General features: G+C 40.0%; 1 protein-coding gene across 1 annotated transcript in view; it reads left to right on the plus strand.

Annotated features, from left to right (window-relative positions):
- Window positions 1-18,199, plus strand: part of LOC149183934 (mitochondrial inner membrane protease ATP23-like) — a 146,170-nt gene extending 127,971 nt beyond the window's left edge. Inside the window, exon 5 of the mRNA XM_089417330.1 lies at window positions 18,126-18,199. Coding sequence (XP_089273456.1) covers window positions 18,126-18,182 — 57 coding nt within the window. The 3' untranslated portion in view covers window positions 18,183-18,199. The remainder of the gene's footprint in view (window positions 1-18,125) is intronic.
- Window positions 18,200-18,829: the final 630 nt, after the last annotated feature.

Raw genomic sequence — 18,829 nt, forward strand, 5'->3', positions numbered from 1 at the left:
GTGATAGACACAACCGTGAGCTACAGCGAAGCGGAGCAGTGTTTTCTCAAGGGACCGTGAGGTAGGTACATCAAATCCCTGAATACCTGGATTAAGATGCTGTTATGTGAAAAACGGGTGATGCAAATCCATTAATGAGTGGAACGACACGGAGCGGGAGGGCCTACAAGGGTATCGAAGGGTTAGGAAACAGTTTGTTAATTTTGCCTCCGCAAGAGGACGAGGAAGAGCGCGCTTGGGCTTCTCCAGGGAGTGCGGTCAGTTTGATAAGGCAATACATTCCACAACTATCATCTCCATTAACACCACCACTCACGTCACCTCCTTCACCCCCATCTTCGCCCACACCACCTCCACCAACCCAGAAGTTTAACATGGCGAGCGCGATTAAGTTGCCTATATTCAGAGGAGTAGGAAGCGAAGATCCAGATCAATTTTGGTTTGTAGTAAGAGCAGTATGGGAAGCGCACGGAGTTATGGATGATAACATTAAGAAGGCCACCCTGGTAAGTGCGCTGCAGGATCGCGTGCTGACTTGGTATATCAAGCACTCGAATGATCATCCGAATGCTGGGATAGCGAAAATCCAGATTGCACTAAACAGAGAATTTAGCCGGCCGAAATCAGAGACGCAGTCGATCATCGGATTCAAGGAGATTGCGATGCTTCCAGGCGAAACCCCCTGGGATTTGGATCAGAGATTGAAGAGCACGATCCGCGAAGCTAACATGATGCTGACGGATGCGCAACACCGCGCATGGTTTGTGGCGTCTTTGACACCACATCTGAGGACAACGCTGTCACAGCAGAAGATCTCAACCCAGGCTGAAGCATTAGAGATAGCGATGAGGTTGCATGAAACTCCAATACAAGATCCTGGGTTGGGAGTTCAGCAAATCCACACGCAACTACAAAACCTATGCTTGGAGATGCAGAATTTGAAACAAGATAGGGCGCCCCGGCCAGAAGCGTGAGAAGAAGTGTGGTGCATAAAATGTAGAAGCCAGGGCCACGATAAGGATCATTGTTCAGTATTCGCGAACTATTTGGCAGGGGGGGCCAATGCCGTTGAGACCAGAGGCGCAGGTAGGACCAAGCGCGACGCCCGCGCTCTGGTGTGCAATCTGTCAGGTGGGAGGAAAGCACACGACATACAACTGTCATCTATTACAGAAGTTTACACAAACCCCTTAGCAGTTGTTTTGCAATTTTTGTAGATCGATGGGCCACGATGAATGAGACTATCGGAGTTATGAATTGTTGATGGATCGAACACCTGCCTATAGGATGCAGACCAAGGCACGAGGTCAGGATCCAGCTGTAGCAATAGCGCGCGGTGGGTTCCAGGGGCGAGGACGAGGACGAGGAGGAATGGGACTTGGACGAGGCCGTGGACAGTTAATCTGCTACAATTGTGGAGGACCTGGGCACTACGCGCGTGACTGTACCAACCCAACTAGGATATCATGTTCATACTGTGAGTAGTTTGATCATGAAATGATAGATTGTCCCATGCTGATAGCATAGATACGCGAGAAAAGGGTAGCACAACCTATGCCGATGCAGAATGTCCAAATAATGAGGTCCGAACCGCGTGAAGAAGACCCCAACATGAACATGATGCTCAAAAGTGGCGCAACCATAGGGGAAGATAAAGGGAAACAACTTGAAGAAAATACATGGGTTCGCAAGGCTCCTACAAAGCAACCTGAGTTTGACTTGGAATGTGCAAAGGAGACGTTTATGGAAGCTAAGAAGAGCTTCATGGAGGTCTCTACTTCAGGTAGTAAGGATCAACCCGAGCCGGAAATGGATCCCTCTATGCTAACTACCTTTTTAGAGACATGCATAAAGCTTCTACGTGACAATAAGGCAGTTAAGGGATTACAAGAGCTGATAACCAGGTGCGCAGGGTCAGGTGAACCACGCGTGGTCCGCAAACTCGGAAGGCATGCTTTGCACATCGGGTGGGAAATGCGATTGACGGCGTAGATTGGCGACTTTGAAATGGATCAGGTCATCCTGGACTTGGGTTCGGATGCGAATGTGCTACCTAAACAGACATGGGAACGCATGGGCATGCCCACATTACAATGGTCTCCTATTCAATTATGGATGGCGAACCAACAAAAGATCTTGCCCATGGGGAGATTGCAAGGAGTAACAATGGATATAGAAGGCGTGAGCACACAAATGGATTTTGAGGTAATAGAAATTATGGATGACAACAACCCTTACCCCACATTGCTAGGAATAGACTGGGCCACAGATATGAATGGAGTCATCAACTTAAAGAAGCAGAAGATGATATTTGAGAAAAAGTCCCTACGCGTAGTGATTCTGCTAGATCCAATCGAAGGAGCGCGCTACACTGAACCTGTACGTGACGATGGAAGTGATGATGACTTGGATTATATCTACAAAATAACTATGCGAGATTAGGATTGGGTAAATCTGACTATGAAGGGGCGAATGTTGTGGGCGCGTAGATTCCTGCACCTCGGATTCAGATGAAGAAGATGAACGTTGGCATAATCGGCTGAACGAAGTAAAAATGTTAAACTACAACATGATGACTAGGTCGTTGTGTTGCGTAACAACCCATGATCGAGAACTACCAACATATGATGGGTTGACAATGGTGGATGAATTCTTGAACAAGTTTGAGAGCGCAGTACTAGAGCACCAAAGGTTCGATGCATTAAAATGGGTGCTGCGCGCGATGCCTGCGCGTTGGTGGGGAACACATGAAGGAACCTTTGAAGACTGGTGTGGCTATAGGAGGATGATGCAGATAAGGTTTGGGAAGCCAGAACTACGAATAACTGAGAAATACGATGGACATGATGACCCGTGCGTGCACCTCACAAAATGGACCAAAGCCTATGGAGAAGAACCCCAGCCGAAGTGGGTACACTTATTTTATCATACCCTGGATGTCATCCCAAGGAACTGGTATACTGAGACAGAACTTCGACATGGTACAGGCGAATGGGATATCTTGCGTGAAGGATTTTTATTAACATTCTTATTTGAGGACCAATGGATGGATACTGTTGACGATGCGCTACAAGTTGTGAAAGCTGCCATTTTCAAAATACCACAGGAACCAGAAGAAATAGTGCAACCAGTATGGTCACATCAGTTAAGCCAGGCCCTAGAATGTTACAATGTGCAAGTAGAGGATGATGATGATGACCCCAGAAACATCAATATTTTGGAAACAGAGGGGAGTCACGAGGTTTGCGGACCATCGATCGAGAACCCTGACATCACCACGCCACTGAAAACGAAACAAGTGAACATTGGTACGGATGCGGAGCCGAAGTACACAATGCTTGGGGACTATTGGGACGATGCCACAGTGAACAAGGTCGTCGAGTTACTTCGCGAATATCAAGACTTATTCGTGGCCAAAATAACGGAGTTAAAAGGGATCCTCTGTGACCTAGGAATAATGAAGATAACTCTGAAACCGGACGCGAAACCAGTTAAGCAGCGGCCTTACCGGTTGAATCCAAAGTATAAAGAGAAGGTCCGCGAAGAATTGGATAAAATGCTTGTAGCAGGAATTATTGAACCTGTGGAAGAGTCTGATTGGGTGAGTCCCATGATAGTGCAGGAGAAAAAACAGAAGGGTGAAATTCGAATTTGCGTGGACCTCCGAAAACTGAATGACACCTGCGTTCATGACCCATTCTTGACCCCATTCACAGATGAAGTTCTGGAGAATGTGGGTGGACAGGAAGCATACTCATTCACGGATGGGTTCTCAGGGTACCATCAGATCAAGATCGCGCCGGAGGATAGAAGCAAGACCACCTTTGCGACTGAATGGGGATGTTTTCAGTACACCGTTATGCCCTTTGGGTTAAATAATGCCCCAACAATATTTTCACGCGTAGTAGTGGCCACGTTCAAGGAATTCATCCATAAGTTTTTGGAAGTTTATTTTGATGATTGGACTGTATTTGGGCTAGTTAAGAAACACATCGCGAGCTTATGGTTGATGCTGGATACATGCCGACGACACTAGATTACGCTGAAGCTTAAGAAATGCACTTTCCTCGTCCCCTTCGGAAACTTGCTCGGCCATGTGGTCTACAGACAAGGCCTGATGGTGGACCCTACGAAGATTGCTGTCATCCTCAATTTGCAAGCGCTGCGAAGTGTCAAACAACTCCGCACCATATTGGGACACACTAGCTACTATCGCAAGTTTATTAAGGGCTATGCACAAATCACGACACCAATGGAACAGTTGTTGAAAAAAGATGCTACATATTGTTGGAATGATGATTGTAAGAAAAGTTTGGAGATTCTCAAGGAAAAAATGGCATCCGCTCCCATTTTGGTTTTTCCAAAGTGGGACATCGAATTTCATGTACATGTCGATGTGTCGTGTATTGTGCTAGGCGCTATACTCACGCAGGAAGGCTTGATCACCCCATTGCGTTCACAAGTCGATGGTTGTCCAAAGCCGAAAAGAACTATTCTACTACCGAGCGCGAAGGATTGGCGATGGTATATGCACTCCAGAAATACCGCCACTATCTGCTGGGCGGGCACTTTAAGATGTATACTGATCATTCCACGTTGAAATACTTAGTGAATAAGCCTGTGTTGGGGGGGCACATTTGTAGATGGTTGTTACTGTTTCAAGAATATGACTTCGAGGTCATCGTGAAGCTGGGACACCTAAACACAGGTCCAGATCACCTATCGCGAATTGAGAATGGTGAGGAGCCAACAAATTTGGAGGAAGGACTACCTGATGCACAACTCTATGCAGTGTGTGTCGCGGATGGCCACTTCGAGGATATAATCCACTTCTTAACCACAGGGACTGCGCTGTAGGGATATTCAGCTCAGCAGAGGAAAGAACTGGTGATACGCGCGGCAGATTTTACTGTTATTGCAGGGCACCTCTACAAAATGGGAAACAATGAAATATTATGAAGATATGTACCTGAATTTGAGCGAGGACAGATCCTTGCGGAAGCACATGGGGGGGCTGCCGGAGGACATTATGCGGGACGCACAAAAACACATAAGATTCTTTGTGCTAGACTATGGTGGCCAACTTTACATCAAGACTCGAAAGCGTACTGTTGGGCCTGTGACGTATGTCAACGGACTAGGAAACCATCGTGGCGGGATGAAATGCCGCTCAATCCACAGATGACACTACAACCGTTCGAAAAATGGGCGATCGACTTTGTAGGGCCTATCACACCTCAAGGAAAGACGGGTGCACGCTATATCATCACCGCGACAGAATACTTGACTCGATGGGCGGAAGCACAACCAGTTAAGGACTGCACGGCCGCTACAACTGCGAGATTTTTGTTCAATCACGTGTTGACACGGTTTGGATGCCCAAAAATTCTAATGAGTGACCGCGGAATGCACTTCCTAAATGAAACTATCAGCGCACTCACTGAGGAATTCCAGATATATCATTAGCAAAGTACGTCGTACCATCCGCAAGCGAATGGGATCGTCGAAGCTTTCAACAAGATTTTGGAGACTACATTGACCAAAGTATGTAATGCGCAACGAAACGATTGGGATTTGCGCATCCCTGCTGTGCTATGGGCATATTGAACCACATGCAAGAAGTTGATGGGTCAGACACCTTTTCGGTTAGTCTACGGCACGAAAGCTGTCATGCCAATGGAATACATTGTACCTAGTTTGTGAATAGCAGCAATGACAGGCATGGCAGACCGCGGGGCTTTGGAAGAGAGGCTCGTGCAACTGGAAGAACTTGAGGAGGAATGGTTTTTGGCAGGATTCCATTAGCAGGTACAGAAGCAGCGCAAAAAAGCTTGGCATGATCGCCATATCAAGTTGCGCACGTTCAAAGAAAACGATCTAGTATTGCTGTACAATAGCAAGTTCGAGAAATTCCTTGGAAAGCTCCGAATGCATTGGTTGGGACCATATGTAGTCAAAAAAGTCACAGATGGAGGCATGGTATAGCTCGGCAAGCTTAATGGAGAGTCCTTCCTAGGAAGAGTAAATGGCAGTCGCCTGAAGCTCTACACAGGCGGGCCGGCTACTTGACTAACCGACCGAAGCACAGTCTCACCGCTCTTGATAGTTGAAAGAGAGTGAGGGACGGTAAAACAGTCTGTTAAGGAGCTGTGTGACATCAGGGGCGCACGCAGGATCGGTCTGTCACCAAGGTCGTGAATGCGCAAAAGGGGCTGCGCTGCTGTGTGGATAAACACAGAAGTGACCGTTGCTGTCACTGTTCATGACAAGATGTCCGAGTTACGACGAAATGGAGCGGGCGGCGGGCAATTCAGATACGACGTACGAGTCAGATTCAGAACGATCTACCGTAGCCCTAACATTAATGAGCCAGAAAAGGAGGGAACGACTGAATTTGAATTTCAACAAGCCTATAACTCATAGGGGGGCATCCACTGAACAATCTGTGGTGTCTAGAGAAGTAAGCTATTGTGCCTTCCTATCAGTATGGAACCGTTGAACTTCGACGCTCAAGGGGTAAGCCCGGGGGTTTTAATATGGCCAACAAAGATGCAGGACCTTCTGGATAGTGTGATGTCGACAACCATGGATGCTGCGTCGAGCTCAGCACTGACGGTAGGGGATGTACCGGAAATTCTCAGCCACGAAGCAGAACTGGTCCGGATGCCACTGCCTAAACCACGGGCTGGCAGGCGACCCATGAAAGATAAGGAAAGGATGGTGAATCTTGGGACAAAGGATGGAATTTCAGTTAACAGTTTGTCTCTGATGCACCTTGAAGATTGGGATCTCACAGACAGCAACATCTCTCTTGCAAAAATGCAACACAAGCTTCACCAGACAGTGCATATACTGGACCAAAGATTGGAAACTTGCTGCTTTGGCACAAAGAATTCCCGCCTTTGGCGCCTCAGCTAGAGCTAAAATCCTATGAGGGGCCACTTTGTGTTAACCGAGCAGAGCAGAATGAGCATCATCGGTTGAGTGAATTAGTAGAGGCAATGGAGCAGGAGCTTGAAGGAGTTTTGCAGGAGGCAAGGATGGAGCAACAAAATGTAGTGCATCACTCACAGGGATGGTGAATCGCGATGCCTTGGCAGCGTGTCTCGCCGCACCAACGAGTGACTCGGGACGAGTCACGATGATTGTGTTGGGGGCCTATTGGGTAGCGGATCCCCCGTGTAATGGTTTTGGGGCTTAAAGCCCACAATTTAGGGTAACGATATTGTAAAAGTTCCGCGAAGTGCACGGAGCGTGAACTGTAATAGGTCAAGTCAAAGGGTTGTCCACCCAAAAATAATGTAAAATAATAGAAAGCGAGTCGGCCTGCCCATGGTCCGCAGACCATGGGAATGTATAAATAGAGCAAGGCTCTAAGGGTAGAAGGCATCTTTCTTTGGGTTTTGATCTTAGGATTATGGTTTTGTGAAGGAAATATTCGCTCTGAGTCTGTAAGTCTGAGTTGTGGTTGGTAGTAGTTAGAGTAGGCTCTGCAACTGTGTGCACAGAGGCCTGGTAGAGTCCGCAACTATGTGCACGGACCCCTGCAGCTGAGTGCGCAGGGTGGAACTGATTGTACTGAATAGAAGATTAATAAAGATAAGTGTTTCTGAATTATTGTGCATTTGATCGCAAATCTATATGTTTATGCTTATGTTCTGAGTTTATGCATATCTGTAAGATTTATGGTTGTGCGTGCTGGTTATAACTGTTGAATTCTTGATTAAAGACCTTAAGAATTAGATCTGATCTATAATAAACACATTAATAATAAGAATCTAAGAAGTGCCTCGTCGCCGAGCTATGCGAAGGCCAGACAATTGTGCAGAGTAGCGCGAGTGCGCAAATCGGTTCGTGACCCTTCCAGTCCTCATCAAGACATCCCTAGGGTGCGAAAACCTGGTTCCAACACCCTCCCATACTACCTCGGGTGAGACTTCAGTCCGTGCTCCGTGGATTGTTGCCGAAAGGGTCGGTAGTGCAGGATTTGTTTGGCTAAAACAATTCCGAACTTGGGTCAGGCCCCGTCAAGCCAACACATCCCCATGAATTTTCCAACAAGGGAACGCTCGGCGAAGGCCAACATTGTTCTGTTCTCCATTGTGGGAAGGGTCATCGAGGGTGTTGAATCAAACTTCTTAACGAACTTAGAATGCACTTCTTTGCTTCTGGGTGTGTTTGAAAGGGTAGCCACCAATGCCCGAAGGGCTGCAACTTCATTAGGTGGAGGAGCCCCCTTTGGGGATGCCATCGCTGGATGGGAAAGAAAATTGGGAGAAGTGAGTCATGATTTTTGCAGAGCATAGTGCTATTAATAATAATAAATAATAATAAAGTTATAATTTAATTATTTTTTATGATTTATTTTATTTATTTATTTTATTTTATTTTTATTTATTTAATTATTATTATTATTATTATTATTAGTTTTTTTGGAAATGCGAGATGTGTCATGACTAAGTGTTTTGATGCTTATCGATGTTTACCAACCATTTTATTCATATCACTGTGCTAGTAAATATAATTTTACTTAGCCTATAAGAACACTTGCAATGAAAGAACCCCCTTATAAAACATTGAGGGAAAACCATAATAATGGTGAAAATGACAAAAGAAAGTGATTGTATAGACTCTTTGATTCACTTTCTTGTTCATCTTTTTGACTTCAAGGCTTTCTCATTTTTTGTGTAGACTATGTGAGTTTATTTCCTTTTTGTCTAATCTAGGGGGTTAAACCTAGGTTGGAGTTATACAACCCATGTTGTAGGTGGACCAACTTGTTTGAATTGTGGGTCAAGTAGACTTGGTGAATCACAGGTTGAGTTGTAGAGCCATATGTTTTTTTTCCCTGGGGAAAGATGTCTTGTAATTTTTTTTGATAATAAACAAATTACATATGATAGAGGCTATAAGCATTCAAGTCTAGTCTTTAAGGCCCAAAAGTTGATGACTTTATCAATTTTCATTATAAAAGTCCAATTTTAGCTCAAAATGATCATAAAAGGTTTTTCCTAGAGCCCAAAACAATAATCATTATAAACAAGTCTTTGAAAAATAGAGTTGCATATAATCCCACAGATAAAAGAAACAAAACATGTGGTACCAAAATATTAACATTAGTAATGACGAAAATCGAATCAAAACCAAGAATCATGCATGCAATTTGGACGATGGTCATTTTGTTCACTATCACTAACTAAACTCCTCTGTCCAAATCAATTTCTTAATTAGATAACCCATCTACTACAACATTTATATCCCTATAAACATGAACAAATTTTATATGAGAAAGGATTGCCTATAGATTCCAAACATCATTGAACAATGGTGTTGGGTAGCGCAAGCCCCGTAGAACGAGTATTAGGGTAAAAGACTCCGCAGAAAGTGCGGAGCGCGAACTATAGTAGGTTGACTCAAAGGGTAGTCCGCCCAAAAATAATGTAAAGAAATAGTTATAGAGTCGGCCCGCGGAGGGATCGCGGGCCAAGGGAAAGTATAAATAGAGCGGGGCTCTATGAGGGAAATGAGTTCTTTGAAAAATGGAATGTAATGGGTCCTTTAAGGCAATAGCTTGAAAGCGTCTGTAAGTCTGAGTCAAGGGAGTAGGGTAGAAGGTAGAGGCTCTGCAACTGTGTGCACAGAGGCCTGGAAAGTCCGCAACTGTGTGCACGGACCCTTGCAGCTGAGTGCGCAGGGTGGATCTGGATGTATTGTGGAAGATTGATAATAAAGATAAGTTTCTTCTAAATTCTGTGTTGATTGCGACTTTACTCTTTTATGATAAATGAACTATTATGATTTTTGCATTTTCTACGGTTGAATACATGTGAACTGGGTTAATCTTGATGCACAAAGTAACCAAAAGTAATAAATGTTTGCTTAAAGACCGTTTTAACTAGATCAAACCAGTAATAAGTGATTCAATCTATAATAAGCGCGATAAGGGTATTCCGATCTGCGCGGATCTAGCGTAGTACGAGGTTGCAGAACAGCGCGCAAGCCCCAAACCACATCCAAGACATCCCCAGGGTGCAGAAACCTGGTTCCAGCACCCTCCCTTGCTACCTCGGGTGAGACCTCAGTCCGCGCTTCGCGGGCTGTTGCCGAAAGGGCCAGTAGCTGCAGGATTTGTTTGGCTAAATAATTCTTCCAAACCTGGGTCAAGCCCATATAAGCCAACAAATGGTTGGAATGTAAAGTCCATCAATGCAAATTACTACCTCATCCAATTTATTACAAATAACAAGTTACCAAAAATTTCGATATGTGGCACGTTGTTCCTAATCAAGAGCCAAAACCAATTTTAGCACCATAAGTTTGAAGAAGTTTGTGCCATATCTCACACCAACTTTGAAATATATACTGTGAGAAACTGAGAAGTGAGGATCCTCCCTTCCCTTGTAACTTGGGGTAATCCCTTGCAAGGCTCCATCAAAGTAAGCTTATGGGATGTCACTATCAATATCTTCTTCAACAAGCTACCTAATATTTTTATTTTGGCTTTGAGGACAATTATATGTAATTTTAAGACCTTGAATAACAAATTTTAAGTGAAGTTCCTCAAACAACTTTGCATTTGTGGCCAACCACAATCCCCATGCTATATTTAGGGGAAGAGCTATAATATTTCTTATGATAGTTTTCAAACTCCAATTCCTTAGAGCCTCCTCAATGGAGTTTCCAATCCAAACATTTTTTAAACATGTTAGACCCTCTACCTCCCTTCAAACCTAATTAGCAAAAGGATATGACATAATGGGATGAAAGTTTGATTCCTCACTTTGTGTACATAACCAACACCGAACTGAACCTAAAATATTCCCTCTCTATAATATGTCACATATAAGAGCTTTATTATGTAACAATAGCCATATTAAAATCTTGGACTTTGGTGAAACTAAAATGTCCATAACAATTTCTAGGTATCAAATTGATTTTTCCTCTCTACTGTGTACTATGTGAGCTTTGTATCCATTTGTATGAATGTAGTATTCAAAAGGGGTCAATGGCCAAACAAGTTGGTCCTCTTCATCACTTAACCTTAAAATCAAGCCTACAAATTGCCAATTTATCTTCGACATTTGTCTACATCCTCCTCATTTAGAGCAACATCCCTCTAGTTAGGCTATCCATGTCACCAAAAAAGTAGTCCTATTCCTCTTAGTTATTGAACTAATGTACAATGTGCTCTTGGTATTAGTTAAGAAATCATTTGAAGTGGTAACTTGAACTATTCACGACTTTCAATCTATGTATCTAAACCTATTTGAACCTTGTTTCCCCTTCCTACATGCTAAACTAGCCAATTCCCAACCAACGAAAACACAATAAGTACCACTTTCTAGATGATAGAGATGTTGTGTAAACTCTTTGTAGGAATTTTGATCCATTCTTCAACTAAATGAGGGGCAATATGTTTATCTTTGATCACTTAGTTCCATATAACTTTTCATTGTAGTAATCTCTAAACATTATTTGCTGTTAGGGCCTTTGAAAAAAGGAAAATACTTTAGAGCCCAACCCACTTGAGCCTTTGGGACTGCAAATTTATTTCGAGAAACCAAAGGAAAGCCTTTTTTATATTGATCAATTGACCATATAAAGCTATAACATCATATTTTGATAAATTCCATAACACCTTTTAGGATCCATGCCAAAGATATCCAATATATTGGTATTGCCTCTAATACAACTTTATCAATACCAAATTGCCCCTCTAGATAACCAACACATACAACATAAGTTGATATTTTCTTCCACCTTAGTAATCAACCATTGCTATTGTCATATTTGGTACATGTTGGCCTTGAGCTAGAAGCCCAAATATTTTGTGCCACTATCCAACTCAATAATATTAATTGGAAACAAAAATGTGATAAAATTTATATCCAGCTCAAAGATAACACATAAAGAAATTGTTTGTTTTGCAACATTTGTTATCATTTTAGTGGCTAAACAAAATAATTATTTGATTTATTTGAGTTTCTCAACCACCCTCATTCCTTAAAAAAAAATTCAATATTTCATATACAAACATGTCTGAGACACAACAATAATTAGATACCTTAATCCCCTTAAAGCTACCATTCCTAATTGATTCCTTCAATGATCTACTCAACCCTTATGCTATTAAGATAAATCAGAGGGGGCCGAGGGGGCTTCCATGTCTAGGTCTCCTCTCTAGCCTATAATAACACATTTGGCAATATGTTATTATAAAAAATAGTGAAACATGATTTAACCACTCAAATGACATAATAGAATCATATTGAACTTCCTTTTCCTTTTAGGCCTTGGAACTTAATAATATATAAACTATTGTGGATATTCCATTAGACAATTCATTACAATAGATATAAAACAATAAATTTAATTCTATACTATAAAGGTTAAATTTCTTTATATTCCAAATTTGTTAATTATTAATTTTATGCTTATGCATGAAATAGATAAAATGCGAAAAATAGAGAATATAAAATACAATCGCATCTACAATGAATACATATTTTCATTGGGAAACCCTTATGCGAGAAAACTAGCTATAAGGTGAGGTTGGTCTATTATCTTTTCTCTGGTATAGAAATAATGCAAGTACAAAGGATAAGACACTCTCTATGAAGTTACCTAAGACATGTGGCCCTTTATTATGTTCTCCAAGTCCCATTCCTAGTTACTCTATTCTACTATGTAACAAAATAGAATAGCATAGAATGGAACTTCTACTCTTAGTGGCTCAATTTTAACATAGCACGATGGGAAAATAGGGGTTAGGTTTGACTCATCCAACTCTAAACTAGAGTTAAAACTTTGACCCTTCTAGAATCTTCTTCATAGTCCACATGTGGTTGATCCATTTTACATGAGTAACATGGGCTAACATGGCATATTCTTAAACCATGGTAGTTAAATCGAAAGGCCAATTTCCAAGAGGCATAAATTTTGCATACAAAATGAGATTGATGTCTTTCTTCCATTGTTGGAAATGCATGTGTGTAGAAAAACATCACGGGGTCTGGCATTAAAGTGAAAAAGTTTTGACTACAAAAAACATCATTTAGCCTCAAAATGGCTCTAAAAGGTTTCAAACCTCATTACTTTATATTGGGACCCATTAGTAAAAATGACCTTGGAAGTTGACTTGTCCAAAATTTCCATTTAAAAAGAATTGAGATAAACGACAAATGATATAATGATCCAATCTGGACCGCTCTACATCTATTCTAATATAATACATTGTAAATTAGAACAAAAGTGATAATTAAAACAATTATCACTCACTTTTTAAAACATGTTTCATTACACTCATTGATCAATTCATTACATGCCAATAATGTCATGTTGATTGTGTGGTATTTTCATGACATAATTATTGTTAGGTCCTATATTACTAGTGTACCCCCCTTATTGTTATTGTTGTGCCCTTACATTATTATTGTTATGTACGCTCTGATTATATTGTGACCCCTTAGAGACTTATATATACAAAGGAGGTCTTGTCATTTGTATCATTAAAGAATTTTTCATTTATGCAATGTAAAGGAGGTTTCCCCCTCGAAGATGAAAATTTTTAAGTCGTCGATCTATCTATTTGTGAGCTGGTTGCATAACATTTGGTATCAGAACTTTGGATTCTAGGGTTTCAATTCTCAAACATGTCATCTTGGAATTTTAACTATAATTTATTTATTTATTATTATTATTTTTTTTTACGAGGCTTCAGAAGGTGAAATTTTTACCACGTGGAGCCGAAATCTCATATAACTTTGTGTAAAAATTTCGGATATATGTTCTGAGGAAGTTAGGGTGTTTTCGGGATCCAGAATTCTATCTCAAACATGTGACCTAGGGAAAATCGTCATCGTTTCAGGCATCATATTTGAATTTTGTAAAACATAGCTAAAAGTGCACGGACTTTAGTTTTTCATGTAGCAATTTCAGGGCCGAAAGTTGAAACAGCGACACGTCGCATCCCATACAACTTCACTCTACTGAACCAGTGTATAATCAAGACATCATGGGAGATTTGACATAACTCTTTCTTGAAGAATCCAATCTTGATTAGATTTGTGGGTTTTGAAAGGGGACTTAGAGAGCTACCACATAAAGAAATTTTAGAACTTGGAGATCCAAAATTACAGAGTTACAATCATTTCAAGATCGAGCTCCTAAAAACAAGAAAAATGTGTGTATTTTAAATTTTTTTTTGGCATAACTTTTGTTTGAAAAATCAGTTTGAAGTGATTCAAGGGGCATATTGAAGCATAAATATCATTGTGTGATTCCAAAATGCCTCGAAACAAAAAAATGGACACACCTAGAAAGAAGTTAGAAAGCTCTTCTATGGCACATGAAGAAGAGGAAAAATGCAACATGATATATCAAATTTACGAGACCAAGTGCAAAAACTTTTGCTCTCGCAAAAAGTAACAAAAAATGAATTGGAATTCATGATGAATTTTAAGATAGATGGTATAAAAAGGGACGTGAGAGTTTTGAGTGATGGTTTAAAAGCAGACATGGAAGAAATGATAAATGTCAAGATAGAGGGGTTGAAGGAAGGTTTGGCAAAGTTGCTAGAAGAAATGCATCCTAGTGGTGACAAGGCAATCCATCAAAATCATGATGAAGACAAAAGGAATATCAATTACGATTTTAGAGACTCCAATGTGGGGTTTAATAACCACCACATTAAAAATATAGATACGAAGAAGTTTGATGACAAGGATTCGATAACTTGGATACTACAGATGGAACAATATTTTGATCTACATGATGTGCAATACTCACAAAAGGTATGTATTGCATCTTTATATTTAGAACCCAATCAGTTTGTATGGTATAGATGGATTTGTTCTCGTAAACCACTTGTCACCTGGTCAATTTTTATGGAGGAAATGATAGCACATTATGAAGATACAAAGATAAACACATTCTTTAACCAATTGATAAATCTCTTCAAAAGGGTTCAATGGTGGAGCACATTGAAGACTTTCAAAAATTGAATATTATGGTAACTGATATTCCAAAGGAGCATAGGATTGATGTCTTCATAGAGACTTTAAAAGATAACATCCAACATGAGGTTCGCCTTTGGGAACCTGATTCTGGATTTAAAGAGAAACACAACAAATTACAGATATAACCATAAATACAAAGATGCAATAGAAATAACACTTCATTTTATTAATATCAAATACTGAAATATGCTTACAAACATAATGGAAATAAGATTAGCTCGATGATGGTAGCTTATCTCTGAGAAGAGATGTGGTGGCTACATGCCTCTAAACTGTGTTACAATGAGGCTCAAAGGCCGATTTATTATTGAGAAACAATGGAAAACCCTAAACATCCAAAAACCTAACCCTAGGAGATGAAGTGCCAAACTATGGGCTCCGTTTGGGTAAATTGGTACATCAACTTTCTCGGGTCATAACTTTGGCATACGATTTCCATTTGACATGTACAATACTCCGTTAGAAAGATCTATTTGAGGATTACAACTTTTGAATGACCAACATTGGTCTACGATAAGAGATTACACAATAACTTTTTGCTTAACACACGACTCAGAGATCGGATAGATTGATTGACAAATGACTTCCTATTTAAAAATAAATCCTCCAACAACTAGTTTGAGTGATCCCCGTCAAAGTTTCGACTGTTGATAAATATCAGAATATCTTTTAATCTCATTCGTCGAAATATTTAATTTTTGAAGAAATTCAAAATTTTCATTTAAATTCACTTTAATTAACTCAAAAATAAAACTTTTGAGTTAATTTCCCCAAAAAATTGACTTTGACTTAACCATTAGGGATCAAAGGTTTAAAATTCATCAAAATAATTAATTTACCTTAGTCCCGAGGCTTTTTAAAATTTAATTTTCTAGGACCAACGAATTTTGTTTTTGGAGAATTTAAATTTACCTAAAACTTAGAATTAATTAAATTTATGGCTTAGAATTTTAATTATTTTTGGGCGAGAAAATTTAATTAATTAATCTATGAGGGGATAAATTATTTTTCGAACCCTCAAATGTTTAGCCATGGTGTTCTAATTATGAGGGACCATGCACTAGACATTTATATCAATATTTACACATTTTTACACCATAAAGGGGGAAAATCCATTTGTTACAAACCCTCACAGACTACCCATTTTTGTGACACAAGTATAATCCAACAAACCAAACAATTTGTAATAAAACAATCTAACCAAATAGTTACGATTATTCCCAAATTACTTTTACATAGACTCGATCTAGAACACTAAGACTCGTCTAAGATCTTAGTGACAAAATCCATTCGAGCTTTGGAGTAAGACTAGAGGGAGAAGCTCTGCTGACCATCCGAAAATGATTAGTTTGAGATAAAAACCTCCCAGAATGGAGATCGTCACTAGAAAAGTAGGTTTAGCTAGGTTGTTACATACACGACACGATTTGTTGAGATTATTTACATCATATACATGCAAAATGGGTTTTACATTATGACATGATGATTATGATGATGATGATAGCTAGACGACATATACACATCAATCAAGCAATATCTATTTTGCAAAAAAAGGGGGTGTACTGCTATGGGGTCGTTGACACGGAGTGGTCAACAGGATAGATACATGACTAGAATTCAATTATGAACACTGACACTAGTTACATTCTTCAACAAAATTGGTCCTAGGTTTCACCATTGGTCAGGGACACTGACCTAGGGTAACGACTTGGATAACTGGTGACCTAGGACTAGTCTTGTGTTCACTCTGGTCAGGGGGTACTTGACCATATTGCCAAAAGGTATTTGGTTTGTGTGACTAGATCCATTTGCAAATGATATTTAATTAATGGGTAACTAGATCCTTTGCATGATGCTGATGCAGGATGCTTTCCGCGTGGTTATAGGATAGAAGATGAAGTGGATGGATACATTAACATAGCGAGCTCATTCAATCTTTTCTTTGGCTGGAGAAATTTTTCAGCAAAGAAGACATCTGAGGAAGTCAAGGTGAATACCTCCCTAGCTAAGAGAAAGTGTTGATCTTTTGGGTCGCTGTGGTTGGTATTCCCCAACTACTCAAGTCGGCTCATGAAAGAAATATGAAAGGAGGGAAATTAAAATTAAAATTTGAATTAAATTGTTCAAGTTGGCCCCAAAGCATAGGTTGACCAACAAATACTATATAAAGACACTTGACCTCCTCATTTTGGACTCACTCACAAAAAAACATTTTCTCTCTCTCATACGTGCGAAGAGGACTGAGGAAGAGTCTGTGTTTCCCGAGGAAGTTTGTTTTATGAGGCTTTGATTGAGCTGTTCCGTGGTCAGTTTGATCGAGTTTTCTGAGGTTTAGACTGAGTCTGTAATGGGTAGTTTGATGGCATTTATGAGGCAATTAACCGAGCTCTGTTATGGGCAGTTTTACCAAGTTGTGGTGCTGACGAGGTTTGACCTATGGGATTTTAGTGCTCTGTTTGAACTGATTTGACTTGTGAATATCAAATTGTAACTTTGTTGAACTAAAGAATATCTCCTAGAAAAGTTTGCTGGGTTTTCCTCTAAGTTAGGGTTTCCCAGGTGAAAATTTGTGTCCCTTTGTGTGCTTGGTTGTCTCTTTATGATCCTATTGTCATTATTGTTGAGATTTTTTTTATTATGTATAAATGCTTAATAATTTATGTGACATAAAACAGCTTGATTAAAAAATCATTGGAAAGAATTAATAATTCTCTTTGAAAAATCAACAATAGTAACATAATATATACGTAGTATGTTTTACTATGAGATTACTTTCTTACTGCCTTTATTGACAATTTGTTTCATCGCCTTGAAATGGGCATTCATATTCTATAGGTCATCTTTAAGGTTGTGTAATGCATCAATATCATGTTTGTGATTAGCAGTCGTTGATTTTATACTGGATTAAGTGGTGTCTTTTACTTCTAGATTATCAAGTTTGATGTTAGTATAGTTGATATAATAAGTGGATTAGCTTGGTTATGTATTGAATTTTTTCTGATGCCATAATCTTTCTCTGCGATATGCACATCAGTGTGAATCTTTTAATATGCTAAAGTTGCCCTGGGTCTAATCATTGGTTTTGCATGAATTGCATTTAAATTATAGGAATGCGTGAAAAGGAGAGTTCTAAAGTCTGTCTATGCAAATCCACATTGTTCCTAAGAAGCAGCAAAACAGGCGATGGATGCTGTTTGGGATATATGTTACAATGATACAAAGCCATTTGCATGAGCCTTCAATTCTTCATTTAACGAGTTTTCGTGAAGGTGATGGGCTTCACCAATCACGGATATCACTATTCTACCTTTTTGTCACAGAAATTGAATTTTAAGCCATTTAACCAAACCTCGGCCAAGTCTTGAATTAGATAGTCTAATAAGTTTGAGGGGATAATTTGCGGATTTCATGGTATTGTGCGAAGTGAAACTCTCTTCTAAAGTCTGTTGTTAATTGTTGAATAAAATGGTATTTTCTTGGCTAAGTGAGAGTCATGGAATATCTTACTCCGAGTTTTGCAATCTATGGAGTTATGGTATAATTTATTTTTTTTCAAATGATGTCTGCAAAATAAATTGTCTAAATGTGAGTTTGAGTTTAAGCTGCCCTGACTGATTCTTTCGGAAGAAAATTATTTCCTTACATCGCACATTGAACCCCTGCTTGGTGCAACTACAACATGAACATATTGAGTTATTTACCAAGGGCACGGCTTGGTTCAGAAATGACAGAGCACGTAGTTGATAGTAGAAAGCTCAGGCATCAAATTCAAATGCTAACTAGCTTGGATTTGACGACGATGTTCAACCATG

Source organism: Pinus tabuliformis, chromosome 3_2, assembly GCF_031772625.1.
Source record: "Pinus tabuliformis cultivar Carrire ecotype Pingquan chromosome 3_2, CPIR1, whole genome shotgun sequence".
NCBI lineage: Eukaryota > Viridiplantae > Streptophyta > Pinopsida > Pinales > Pinaceae > Pinus > Pinus tabuliformis.